This window comes from Chionomys nivalis, chromosome 7 (assembly GCF_950005125.1).
Source record: "Chionomys nivalis chromosome 7, mChiNiv1.1, whole genome shotgun sequence".
Taxonomy (NCBI): Eukaryota; Metazoa; Chordata; class Mammalia; order Rodentia; family Cricetidae; genus Chionomys; species Chionomys nivalis.
Window position 1 is genome coordinate 74,633,843 of NC_080092.1, and position 13,331 is coordinate 74,647,173.

Sequence of the window (13,331 nt, forward strand, 5' to 3'; positions counted from 1 at the left end):
GACCAGATGGGTTCTGAGAAAGGGGGGATTGCTAGGGATGGAACCCAGGATCTTGTACCACTACACAGGTGCACAGTCATATCTTCAGGGGAGAACGGGAGTTTTGATGACAGAAGAAAGCTGTTGAGGGGCTTAAATCAGGAGAGCAGCGCCTCAGGTCTGTGCTCCAGGTCTCTCTGGTAGGGAACACACTGGAAAGGAAAAAGAGTGGAAGCAGAGGTAGTGAGGTCATGGCAGCACCCAGGAGAGACAGGAGGCTTGCCAGGGGGGTGGGGTAAAGTTACAGAGACGAGAGGGTGTCAGAGTCAACATAAAGTGTGAAGCCTTTCTCTGAAGAGTATGGAGACGGAGGAGGTCATGAGGTCATTTTGGGCCTATCAGTCTGAATGCCTTTGAGACATCCAAGTAGAATGGAGGTGGCAAGGTTTGATGAATAGAAAGGAAAGGTTCTTCTATGTAGCCAGCCATTGAGGAAATAGCATATTGGGATCAGAGAGCTGAGTGGGGCTCATATACCTTGAATGTTGACAACACAGTGGGGCCCATGCATACTGTCAGAGACATTTGCATCCCGGAAGCAGAGCCACAGGGATCAAAAGAGCAGCTAGGTGTGGCAATACACATCTGTACATCTCAGTGCTTAGGAGGCCAAGGGGAGAAGATGGAAGCCGAGACACAAGGAGCATGAGTTCAAGGCCAACGTGAGCTTCAAAGAAAGATCTTGTCTGAAGCAGGGGCTGTGGGAGAGGGGGGAGCACGGGGGAGGGGTGGCTCAGTCAATAAAGCACTTGAGAACCTGAGTTCCAACCCCAGAACCCATAAAAAGCTAAACAAAAACAGCAACATTGTGCTTGTGATCTCAGCAACGGGGAGGCAAAGGCAGAGCTAGATGGATCCCTGGAGTTCTCTGCCCTAGCCTGGTCTACTTAGCAAAGTTCCAGGCCAATAAGAAACCATGTCCTGGGCTGGAGAGATGGCCTGATGGTTGACAACACTGGCTCTTCTTCCAGAGGACCTAGGTTCAATTCCCAGCATCCATATGGTAGCTCATAACTGTCTTCAATTTATGCATGTGGTGGTGCACAGACATAAGCAGGCAAAACACCAATACACTTAATAAAATAATAAATAAATGAAAAGGAACCCTGTCTCAAAAGGTGGAAGGTACCTGAGAAATGACTCTTAGGCTGTCTTCTGGCATCCATCCACATACATGTGCTGTGCCATGTGTGCACACGCACACACACACACACACCACACATGCATGCCCACTGCAGAAGAACAGAATAAAATGCCTAAAGAGAAAAGACAAATGTCCTCTGGATTTAGTAAGCTGGATCTTCTGCTGATGAGAGTTGTCTGGGTGACATCGGGCAAAGAGCAGGCAGCCCCCCCACCCCCCAGCTAGGAAAGGGAAAGAGGAAAAACTATGGGTTTGATTTCAAGAGGCATGAGGTCAAGGAGGCTGTATATTGGTGGGCAGGAGCTGGCTGGAAGGAATTGATCTGAAGACCTAGAGGAAAGACAGGGCTCCCGACTCAGAGTCTTGAGTGTGAGGGCAACAGACAGGGGTGGGGGGGATGGACACTGCCCTGGGTCACATGCTTTAGTGCCGGAAGAGCCGTGCCCAAGGGAGGGCAAGAGCCCTGTCATGAGTGCCAAGGATTTGGGGTGATGGCATCATGAAGGTGGATGAGAGGTCCGAGCCAGGGAGTTAATATGGAACTGGGGTGAGAACTGAGCCATGAGGAAAGAATGCTGGGAATGGGGAGTGCCCCAGACAGGGCAGAGCAGAGGGCCAGCCTTGTGGAGGAAGGCGAGCCTGGTAGCTTCAGGAAGCAAGGCCACCAACCTGTTCTTCGGGGCTCTGTGGGTGGAGGGGCAGAGCTATGGGGGAGTATCAGAACCTCGGGGCCACAAAGTACTGACCCTTCAGGGTTTGGGTGGTGCAGAAGACAGAAGGGGATGAAGAGTCACTGGTCTGCATAGTAAACCCACAAGGAACTCTTGCAAGTAAGAAAACAGAGGCATAGACAGAGGTAAAGTCATTTACTCAGGAGTGCTTAACCACTCGTTACCAAGCGATTATCATTAAGTTCGGCCCTGGGGCAGAGCTTGGCAGGCCCAGCTGACCTCCCAGCAGCTGCCCTTGCCCTTCCTACTTGCAGCAAGCAGTCTTGTGGCCTCCCTCCCTTATGAGCAGAATAGTTCCTGCCCATGTACCCAGGAAGGGCAGGCTATTGTGCCACCTCCACCAGCGGTGGTGCTTCAGGCTGAGGAAACCCAGGTACATCCTGTGACCCCAAAGAGAGTGGGACCAGCATCAGGCTGCCTGATAGGTCAGGTCCTAAGTCCCGGGTGCACATGGATAGCCATGGTAACCCCCAGAAGCTCAGGGCCAGCCCGTGTTTGGTTTTCTACATGCTGCAACAACCCTCCAGAGGGCCAGACCTCTGGGGTCAAGGTGGCTCCCTTCAGCCCTGGTGAAAGGGGCAGAGGTGGGGCAGGGTGGGATTTAAGATGATAAAGTCAGACATAAGATAAGGGGGGCTTCCCGTGGCTGGCTATGCCGCAGTCGTATCCAGTGTTATTGGTGTGTCTACCTTGCTACCCTCCTAGCTCCTGGAAGAGGTGGGCTCAGACCTCCTTGGTTCCCCCTGGGTGAGCCCAGCATTTTGTCCAAAACAGTCAGTCAGTGTTTGTTGAATTAAACCTGATCCACAGACAGCCAGACTGTCTGACTCTGAATTCCTGCCCCACATCACTTCAGTTTGGTGAGCATACCACTGTACCACTCAAAGCTTCAGCTATTAGGCAGGAGTAGTAAGAAAGACCTATGCCACCTCACTTGGGAGGGTTGGGCCCGTAGTTTATTGTTCTCCTCTTCTTGTCTTAATTTAAAAAGAAAAAAGAAAATGAGCCCAGGCTGGCCTTGAACTCAGTATCCTCATGCCTCAGCCTCCAAGTGCCGGGACGACAGGTATGTGTCACCATATTCATCCAACTGTGTTTTGAAATTCTTAACCCAGTTTTGGACAAGGAGCAATGCATGCTCAGCTTGGGTAGGGCCCTATAAACGCTGAAGTCCTGAGTAACAGTATAACTGCGGAGGCGCCTTGTAATATGATTACATGAAATTCTCTGCCTAAGGTACATCGCGCATCAAAGAATGAGTAAATGCTGTTACCCCTTGCTAGCGGGGTAGCCCATGTGTGACAGCGGATGGAGGCTTGAATGAGTGAGAGCGTAGGGAAGGAAGGCACCAGGCCAACACGAGATGGGAATCCGGGGTTGAGAGGGTTCTGATGGAATTCAGACTGTCAAGTAGTTTCCGCCTCGGCTGGTAATCAGTGCTGTGGTCCAGACCCAGCTGCTACATCCCTCAAAAAGTCCACTTGGTAAGAGCTGAGGACGTAGATTCCAGTCTTTATTAGGCGGGTGTAGTCTTCGTCCCCTAGATGTCAGTCCCTAGCTCGTTCAGGATAAGTCAGGGGTCCTCAGGAGCCAGGATCAATGCTCAACCTGCACGACCGCCCTCGAGGAGGCGTGGCCTCGCGCGCAGGCGCCGAAGCGTCTCAAAGGAAGGGATTGGTGCCAGCCTGCGGGGGCAGAGGTCCCGCCGGGCCAGACGTGGGCAGCAGCGGCTGAGGCAGACTCGCGGGCGGCGGGGCGAAGGCTCCGGCTTGCGGGAAGACGCTGATCGAGGCGGGGAGGGTCGCGCCGACCGGCACGCTACTGAGCGGGAGGGGCAGGGAGGCGCTGTAGGTCATGGAGCCCAAGGGCGCCCCGACGGGTCCCACCGGCAGACCCAGCGCGGGCGAGCCGGTGCGCATCTGGTTCAGGGTTGGCCTGCCCTGCTCGCCCGCGCCAAACGGGTTAGTTGGGGACGGAGCACCCAGACCTACAGGCGAGAGAACAGAGAATAAGGGGCTTTGCAACGGCGGGAGTGGCACGGCCCAACGGGGTCCCAGACGCCAGGCCAGGGTTCTACCTGTCAGGAAGGGGTTCCGGGTCCTTGCAGCCAGGGGTGTCTTGACTAGTGAGTCCAGGTTGACCAAAGAAGAGGCGGAGGGGCCCAGGAAGGACTCCGGAGTCCGGCAGGGGCGCGACTCCTTTCCTGACTGCAGCGCCTCCCCTAGAACACCCAGATCAAGGGCTTCAGAGTCCTTCATGCCATTTTGCTTGCAACTGGGACTGGTGTCTCCAAATGGGTCTAGTTCTGAAAGAAAGGTGATCAGTTCGGCGGTGGGGAAGAAAGAGGGCAGAGACGCCCTTTGAGTCCCCCCTAGACCAAATAAATAACTGTATCCCAGGGGCCACTTACTCACCCACAGGACTGCTAGACTTTCCCGTGGCCAGGGCCTGGGCACCGTCCAGGCTCTCCTTCGGCTCTGTGGATTCCAGAGGTTTGGCAAATGGGTCGAAGGACGAGGCACCACCTAGAGCTAGTCGGAAGAAAGAGGGAAATAGAGTGAGCCAGAGAAAAGAGTAGAGATGGGTCTGAGATACGGCCTTCTCACCATAGACTGTCCTTGGTACTGGAGGGAAGGGGACCCAGGAGTCCCCAGCTTCTCACCCATGTGCCCTCCACTTACCAGAGGCATCAGAAGTCTCCAGAGAGGCCCCCCAAGGGTCTGTTCCAGTGCTGGGGAGTTTGCGGTTGGGGGAGCTTGGTGCCCAGGGGTCTGCCATGGGGGATCCGGCAGGCAGCACTGGGGTCCTGCCCCAGGGCTCGGAAGAGGAAAGAGTAGGAAGCAAATCCCAAGGCTGGCTTCGGGACAGGGCATGTCCAGAGGGAACTGGAGACCAGGGGTCTGCCGAAGGTCCCCAGGAAGAGCCACTTGGCTCAGTGTTCGGCCTGAGACCTGGAGAGGAGAGAGAGATAGCACTGACATTATCCCAACACTCCCACACCCTTTGTCCAGGGCCCTTCTCATTTGCCCAGCCCAGGTTGGGTGGTGTGGTACCCACTTCACAAGTGGGATGCTAACTTGGGAGCCAGTGACACTCTCAAGTCCATATTTAACAAATAAGCCCAGGAACTTGGACCCCCAAACCTGGGAGTATTGGCCTCATCAGGGCTTGGCTAGTCAGTGAGGGCAACTAGGCCCTCTGTAGGGCTTCCCAGGAGCTAAGATCTGCAGATACGCCCCCCTCCCCCCTTACAGCAAGGCCCTCTCCCTGAGGCAGCACACTGATCCTCAGTTAAAGAGAGGAGGTGATTTGCAGGTAGGTGGCTGGAAGGAGGAGGCTCCTAGAGGCCAGTCTGAGGAGGGCCTCTTGAAGCCCTGCATGCCCACCTGGGATGTCCCATGGGTCAGCAGAGCAGTGTGTGGAAGGCAGGGCTGGGGCAGGTGCGAAGATGTCCGCCAAGTCCAGGATGGAGGACTGTGGAGGGGAGAGGCAACCATGGCTCAGAAGTGGGTGGGGCCGAGAGGGAGGGGAGGCCTGACCCGACGCCAGCTCATTCCCCTCCTTTCTTCATTGCACAGGCATCTTTTAATGACCCCTCACCTCTGATCAGCATTTCCCATTTATAAAACGCTTCCTCGTCCATCCAGTGTCCTGTCTCATAACACCCCTGTGAGGTAGGTCATGTACCTATGTGACAGATGAGCCAGCTAGCTGAAGCCCAGAGAGAGGAAATGGGTTGCCCGGAGTTACATAGTCAGAGAGAGGCAGAGCTGTGCTAGATCCCAGGCTAACAGAAAGGGGTACTCTAGACAGATTTTTTTTTATGAGGGGGCAGAATGAGTCTATTTCCCTAGCCCAGTACTCAAGAGAAACTGGCCACCACAGACACAAGAGAGGAAGAAGAGAGAGGCACCCCAGGGGCAGAATGAATAACCTGGGAAAATTATCTTGCTTTCAGTGGCTACCTGCTCCCCTTCCCAGGGAACCTATTTTCAGCACCATGCGCTTGAACCAGCTCCTAATCCAGACCCACAGTATCATGTGATCCTACGGTATGAGAGCTGGGACTGTCCCAAACACCCACTGTGCAAAAAGGGAAACTGAGGCCAGTCATATGTCCCAAGTCATTCAGTGGCAGGAAGCACAACGCATCTCCATCATGACTCTGACAGGCCACTTCGCTGTGTTCACCAACCCCTGCTGTGTTCCCGCCACCTTCATTTCCCACTTAGTGCTTGCAGCAAGCTCTGCTCTGCACACTGTACAGACGCCAACTCGGCTACATCCAGTCCTGGTCGAGCGGCGCTCCTCAGCCCACTGTCTACCTGACTAGTTTTCAGCTTCTCCTCCTCCTTTCTCTCTTCTCTCCCAGGCTCTCTGTCCCGCCGCCGATGGCCAGCAGGTTCTGCGCCATTCGCCACTGGAGAGTCATCTTCCTTCCAGGACCTCACTCCCTGCAGGAGGGACAGGTAGGGCATGAGCAAGGGATTGGGGGTCAGCAGAGAGCAGGTAGGAGACACCCAAATTAGCGCAGCAGAGAAGCTGATTAGTGCCCCTTGATCTGCCACCAATGCTGTCACCGTCACCAAATCGTGGTAGGCACCTGTGGCCCGGGCGAGTTTGCCCCTATACTACCTTCTCATGCTCCTGCCGGCTCAGGCTCAGAGCCAGCTGCAGCTGTAGGTCCTCATCCCTGTGAGAGGCTGGGGGGACTGGCTGTGAGGGAGGAAGACAGGGGTGAACTTGGCCCAGTGCTCCCACCCCAGGGCTAGAGAGGGCTAGCACAGTTCTGCCCAGACAGAGTGATGGAGACAGAGATGCCCCTTGCTCAAGGGGATGGGCCTTGAAAGGGTGGCTGTCTCCCTGCTGTGGGTCTGAGATGCAACTTAAGAAATAGCCTACCGCCGGGCGGTGGTGGCACACGCCTTTAATCCCAGCACTCGGGAGGCAGAGGCAGGCGGATCTCTGTGAGTTTGAGACCAACCTGGTCTACAGAGCTAGTTCCAGGACAGGCTCCAAAGCCACAGAGAAACCCTGTCTCGAAAAACCAAAAAAAAAAAAAAAAAAAACAAAAAAAAAGAATTAGCCTCCCAAGTGGAGGCTCGTGAGCCCCAAACTTCTTCCTTCCTTCACAGCCACCCTGTGCAGACTTGGGTCTCACCTGTCTTTTTCTTCTAGGTACCCTGAGAACCTCTCTAGCCCACCCATGGAAGAGGCATGAATGTTTCCAGCCTGGTTGGTCCATAGAAGTCATGGCAAAGATGTGGAGGTATGGGAGGAAGGACAGTTGATGGAGGGAACAATAGTCCCAGCGTTTTCTCAGAACATGTCAGCACACACCTCTCCCTAAGCACAAAGAGAGGAGCAGGCCCCAAAGGTGCACCCAGACCCCCAACTACACACATCTTCTGGGCCCTGCCTGAGAACCACCAAAAGTTGGAGTCCGTGACTGGGACAGATCAGGCATATCAACGTGCCCTGTGCTGCCTTGGGAGCTAGAGCGGGTCTCCAGGTCCTGGGTGGAGAGCCCAAGCAGAGGCTAGTGAGTACCAGACCTCCTTCCTTCCTCCACAGCACCCTGTACAGACCCAGGTCTCACCTTTTCAGCCTCCTCACGGCTCATGGCCAAGGCCAGCTGCAGCTGCAGTTCTTCTTCTCCAGACGTCTGGGGCCGTGCCTGCTCCAGGTCTGAGGCATAGCGCGGGGATGAGGATGCCGCTGCAACAAGCGTGGCTCCCGTGAGCACACCGGTCCCCACGGGCCCCACACTCCTCTGCCTGCCCGGAAGCTGGGGCTCACAGAGGGTGAGCCGAAGGAGACTGGCTATTCAGGCACCAATGAGCCAGGCAGCATGCTGGACACCCATTATGGATTTTCCACTGCACTGCTAAGGCAGATGCCAGGGTCCCTTGGCAAGGAGTAGACAGTGCAGGGGGTGCCTGGCCATGGTCCTAAGTCAAGACTTAATGCAGGTCCCTGACTTCAGCTCTTGAATTCTTCCAATAGGACCCTAGCCTGCTTGGGGCCACAGGGATTAGGAGGAAGGGATCTGCCAATCAAAGAAAATCACAGCCTCGGAGCCCAAGTAGGCCATCATGGGCTTTATGGAGGAGGGCCGTTCTGGTATTCCCCGGGTCACAAAGGCCTCCACCACTGTGGCAAGCCATCGGAAAGGATGTTTCGTCATCAGCCACCCTTGTTTTCAAGGACAATACTCTTGAGTGGTGGGGGTTTACGGAACGTCAGGTGTCTGAGTAAAAGGGTCAAGGGCATTCTTGGCCTTGTCTCCTTCAGTTCTCAGATCAAACAAAAGAGGGAGGTAAGTGGACCTCTGGTCTACAGAGAGCTGGTTGCTCAAGTCACGCAGCTGGGAAGGAACAGAATGAATGGTATGCAAGTCCAGAGCCTTAGCCGGCCCTCTCAACAGCTAACTAATGGGGCAAACAACTGATGATGTCATTAGTTCATCTGGATCACTAAGCACCTACTATGTGCAGGCTTTGTGCTTTTCACTTTACATTCTTTATCTGGATGGGTCCTCCCAACTTGCTTTCTGAGATAGGAACTATCTGTCATTTATTGTTCCTGGCTACAGAGCTAGGACTGTGGCTGGGCTACCCACCCTCTCCAGTCATACTGTTAGGGTCTACTCACAGGTGTAGGAGGAGGGGGAGCCCCGAGATCTTCGGCTGAAGCCCAGCTGCCCGCTGCCAATGCCCATGCCTTCCAGGGCCATTCTCTCTTTGGTCTTGAGAGCGTGGGTTCGCTCTTGCCGCAGGCGCTCCTCATCTTTGAGCAGAGCCATCACCTGCTTGACCTTCTCCCGAACGTTGACGCCTTGGTCCTTGCCATCACGGTCAATGTACTGGAAGTCCTTGAGTGTCTGGATGGTGTAGAGGTTCTCACGGCATTGGTGGGCCACGCGCTCCGAGCCCGTCTTGAGCAGGTAGTCCAGCAGTGTCAAAGCCTTGTATACATGTCGCCAGTTCTTACCGCTGTCATTGAGCCTCCGCCACAGCATGCCCATGACCTCAGCAAAGGCCACTGTGTTGAAGGTCAGGTCAGCAATCTCTGACATGAGGGAACTGGGTGGGCCCCAGGGGTCATTGCTGGTGGCCTCGCGCACCTTGACCTCAGCCTCTGAGTAGTTGTGCACAATGTTCTTCACCTGGCGGCGGAGCGCAGAGGTTGTCATGGTTGGGGACTTGGAGGTGGGCAGCCCCCGCCCCCGCCGGAGGTAGAGGGCTGAAGGCCACCGTCTTGAGGTCACGATCTCGAAGGATGGGCCGCCTTGCTTTCAGCAGGGCGGCTGTGTCCTTGGGTTCCACATGGGGCTGGGAAAAAGAGGACCTGGGACTCAGGATCAGTGGCTCTCTCACTGTTCGAGTATGGCCTCATCGAGTATAGCCTGGCCAGACCATCCCTGCTGCCAGCGAAAGCTTTTGGCCGACGCTTTTATCTTTTCTACCATATTCAGTATTCAACGGACCCTGTTTGGCATTCTCGTCTATACAACCACCAGACCAAGATGTTGAAATCCCTATATCTAGTCACATATATGGACAGTGGGACTCAGAATCGGTCCACGATTTCTTTGTGGTCACAGAGCTCCCTCCACCTGAATGTGTGGCTTCAAGGATCACCCAGTGACCACCAGGAATGTCACTCTCCCGCCTCGCTCATGCTTGTCTCCTCCGCCATTTGCGCTGCAACCTTTCCAGCTTAGCCCTTCATTCTCTCTTCTCATATGGCCATTTTTTATAATTTAATTCACGCAGCAGCTATTTCCTGAGGGTCTCTCCCTAAGTCCCGCGATGTGCTTGTAGAATACCCACGGCCCAGTGAATGGGTACGATCACAGCCCAGTGTGGGCATACGCAGGGGTAAAGGAGGCACAAGCAGGGAAAACAGTGGGCAGCTTCCTATAGGAGTTGGCGCTAAGCTAGAGATGCAAAGGGAAGAGTGAGGAGAGGGAAGCAACCAGCAAAGTGGGGAATCTGTGAGTACTGGGGCACACCCCCGGGGCTCCGCCACAGACACACAGGAGTGCCGTGGTGATCCGCCTACGGCAAAGGGCATGTAGGTGGCAGGGGTAAGACTGACAATATCCAAGTCTCCTTGAGACTAATTCAACACTTACAGTCGGTGTCACGGAGTTCGCTAATTAATTTAATCTAATTACTTGTCTCAGAACCGCCTTTTCATCCAGAACGGAAGTTCCCTGAAGGCAGGGGCAATTCAAGCAAACTACCAAGGCCCTAGGCTCGCAGCAGACCTGACAGCCCAACAGAGGCAGACTCAAAGGGACAACCAGCCCCATGTCTTCCCACAGCCTCAGGAGGCATAAGAGTCCCCCAAGGCTTTGTCAGAGACCCAAAGTAGGAGCCTCCTGCCATCGTCATGGCACTAATATAGTTTTACACATAAATACATGTGCACACACACATACACACATACACAGAGAAGCTGGGTCGGCAGAGCCTCCACTTTCTCCATGAATGCCCCCTACTACCACAGAGATCTCCCCTCCCTGGATCGCCCTCGGGCGGGCCAGCTGTCCCAGCCTCCTGAAGGGTAGGCGTGAAGGTTGTGTACAGGAAGTTTGTCCTTCCAGTGCCGCAAGGGAATGATCATCTCAGTTCAGAGTACCCGCGGGTCCCAGTCTTGGGCCGAGGGATGGGAGTCTGTGGAAACTGGTCCCCCTGGCCCATAGGGCTGCCTACCTTGTGTCTCTCTGTCCAGCTGACCTTCTGTGAGAATGGCCACAGCCACAACTTGTTTAACTCCTGCCCTCCCCCTCGCTAGTGACTCAGACCTGTGTTCACCTCCCCAGTGGGAGGGCAGGCTGGCAGTGGCAGAGTCAAGATGGGGAATAATTGTGTGCGAAGCCCGCCCTGGTGTACTTGCTCCTCCCTGCTGGCTGCTGGAATTGGCAGAACCAGTCAGGTCAGACCTCCTGACTCTACCAGAGCCTACCTGGGCCTGGCTTCCCAGGCCTTCTCACTTTGCCGGGGTGGGTACAACCAGCCTTCATGGGAAGGGACCCTCTTTGTAGGCACCATGGCCAAACCTGGATTTTTCTCCTAAGAACAAGGTGGACATTGCTTACACACCTTTGCTGGAGCCTGGGAAAGGAAGGGACCAGAAACAAAAGGAGATGCCTGAACCTCCACCCCAGCCGTTCCTCTACTCTTAAGGAGTTTGACATAGTAGGGACACAGTAAGGAGCAAGAGGGGCAGGGTACGGTCCAGGAGCAGGCGTGAAGCTGAAGCTGAGAGGAAAGGAAGGCGGGAGGAGCTGCTGGGAGCCCTGCCAGCGGTGTTACAAGCAGAAGGTTTTATCGAACACAATATGCCCAGGATTAAAAGGGAGTGAAACACAAACCCAGCTGCCGATAAGACGGTGCGGCAGCGGCAGCCCCGGGGCAGCGGGTATGGAATTACTGCAGTGACCTTGAGCCAGACCCTGCCAGGTGGAGGGAAGGGCACTGAGAAGCCAGGACCTGGGGAGGCCACTTCAGAGATGGAAAGAAGGCAGGAGGGTACTAGTAGAGAGAGGGCATAGGTTGGTCTCGGGGTGGGGGCATAGAGTACAGACTCCCTCTTCCACACGGGTCCTCAAGGAGGAATTGGAGTGGAGGGACTTCTCAGGACAAAAGTCCAGAAGGGTGCCAGGGTGGGGGATGGAGAAATTCCTAAAAGTCAGCACTGAGGAAGCAGATGGCATCCCCAGGGTGGAGGTTCAGAGAGATAGAAAGAACCAATCACGCACGAATTTGCCAAAGTGTGTGCACCCCCACCAGGCAGCACCCCTCCCCATCTTCTGTCCCCATCAAGCCCAGAGTGAGCAATGGGGGAGTGGCAGTGTCCTTCTTGCTGCTAGAGGGATGTGGGACTGGATGGTAGCTAACCTTAGGCTGTCTGGCTTCATCAGACCTGAGCTGGCTGTGTCCAGGGACGCACTGAAGTGGATTAAGGGGCCACCCTAAGGTTAGAGGTGCAAATACGGAGATATGCCAGGATCTGAGGGGAACACCACTGAGAACCTCCGGATGGCCCTGCGTCCCTTTCTGAAGGGACCAGGAAGGTAGGAAGGGTTGCAGGTAAGAAGCCTCCAGGTCCTCCTCCACTGCCCTGCCTGGCCTTTTCTCGAGCCTGGGAGAGAGACTAAATCCTGAGCCCACTCTAGCCCCCGCCCTCATGCAGGGCACCACCGCGGCGCGGGAGGGAGCTTACCTCCAGTGTGGGCTCCCTCACCCCAGCCCCAGCAGGCTCTGCAGTGAACCTCTGACTTGTGGGGGATGGTACAGCCTCAGGAGCAGCTCCAGAGCCATCCACCATAGACCCTGGTCTCGGGAGCCCCACCCTCGGTCAGAGGCACAGGGCCCTCTGAAGGACAGCAAGCAGAGTCCCCCAGCAGGTTGCAGCTCAGCCTCTCGGGCGGCTGCCTCTCCGACTCCTGCCGGCCAGCACTCTCCGGAGGAAAGTTGTTCAGCTGGCCAGGCAGGTCTGCCTCAGCAGTAACAGGACACAGGATGACGGGCGGGCGTGTTTAACCCCTTCCTGCTGTCTGCCGGGCGGTGCCTTCGGTGGTGGTGGGGGGGGGGGGGGGGGAGGCCGGCCTGTGTGTCTGCCGGTGACCTCTGGGGTACAGACCTGGAGCTGACCCACTCCCACCCTGCAGCGAGTTGACCTTTCTACTGCCTCCTCAGCGAGAAGGGGGGAAGGGGTGGGAGTGGGGGCAACTCCAGTACCCCTACCACGCCCTTACCCTCCTAGCCGAGAGGACAATAAAACAGAAGGCAGAACACCCCCCGGGGTTTGTCTTTTCCTGTTCCCAGCTGGCTTCGCCTGGCCTCTCCGACTCTGGGAGGGCCCTGCCGCCTCTGAACCGCCTTCCTCCACAGCTCACCTGGAGAGTGCCGAAGGCTCGTGAGGTATGAATCCCACAGGATTTTGCTGCGCCAGAGCTGCCGGCTGCCCTTGTCCACTGATGCTCCTAAAGACCCTCAGCCCACAAGTTTTTTTTTTTCCATTTGTTACAACAGAAAGCCCAGTGGAGCAGGCACTGCCTTTCTGTCCCAGCTGCTACCCTTCACCTATTTCACAGTCTCACATTCCTTCGTTCCAGGAAGGAGTGGGAATTCTTAAAGCTGTTTTGTTGTTTCGCTTGAGACCTTGTCTCCAGGTGTAGCCCAGGCTGGCCTCAGAGTCATTATCTAGCTCGGGCTGATTTTGAATTTAAAACCTTCAGTGTCCCACTGAGATTACATTTTTCACCAGAGCAGAAAACTGGCTCCGGGCCAGATGTGTTGGCTGGAGGAAGGGATAAAACAAACTGGAGCCCAAATCCTAACCTCTGGCTTAGGACAAGGGTGCTAAAGAGAACAGACCGGGAGAGGAAAACAGTACTTGTG

The 13,331-nt window shown here is 55.4% G+C and overlaps 1 protein-coding gene across 4 annotated transcripts; it reads right to left on the reverse strand.

The window, feature by feature from the left end:
• Nucleotides 1-2,044: 2,044 nt before the first annotated feature.
• Epn3 (epsin 3) lies at nucleotides 2,045-12,995 on the reverse strand. Of its 4 annotated transcripts, none has more exons than XM_057776764.1 (10): nucleotides 12,827-12,995; nucleotides 8,569-9,248; nucleotides 7,514-7,632; nucleotides 6,550-6,630; nucleotides 6,240-6,368; nucleotides 5,301-5,388; nucleotides 4,596-4,865; nucleotides 4,329-4,445; nucleotides 3,992-4,219; nucleotides 2,045-3,901 (listed from the first exon to the last, which is right to left on the reverse strand). In XM_057776764.1, the coding sequence occupies exons 2-10, from the start codon at nucleotides 9,107-9,109 to the stop codon at nucleotides 3,576-3,578; spliced, it is 1,899 nt and encodes a 632-aa protein (XP_057632747.1). In that variant the 5' UTR covers nucleotides 9,110-9,248; nucleotides 12,827-12,995; the 3' UTR covers nucleotides 2,045-3,575. The 4 variants fall into 4 exon arrangements, with proteins under 4 accessions (XP_057632747.1, XP_057632746.1, XP_057632748.1 ...); XM_057776763.1 differs by lacking the exon at nucleotides 12,827-12,995 and adding an exon at nucleotides 12,151-12,416; XM_057776765.1 differs by lacking the exon at nucleotides 12,827-12,995 and adding an exon at nucleotides 10,638-10,747.
• Between the last annotated feature and the right edge of the window lie 336 nt (nucleotides 12,996-13,331).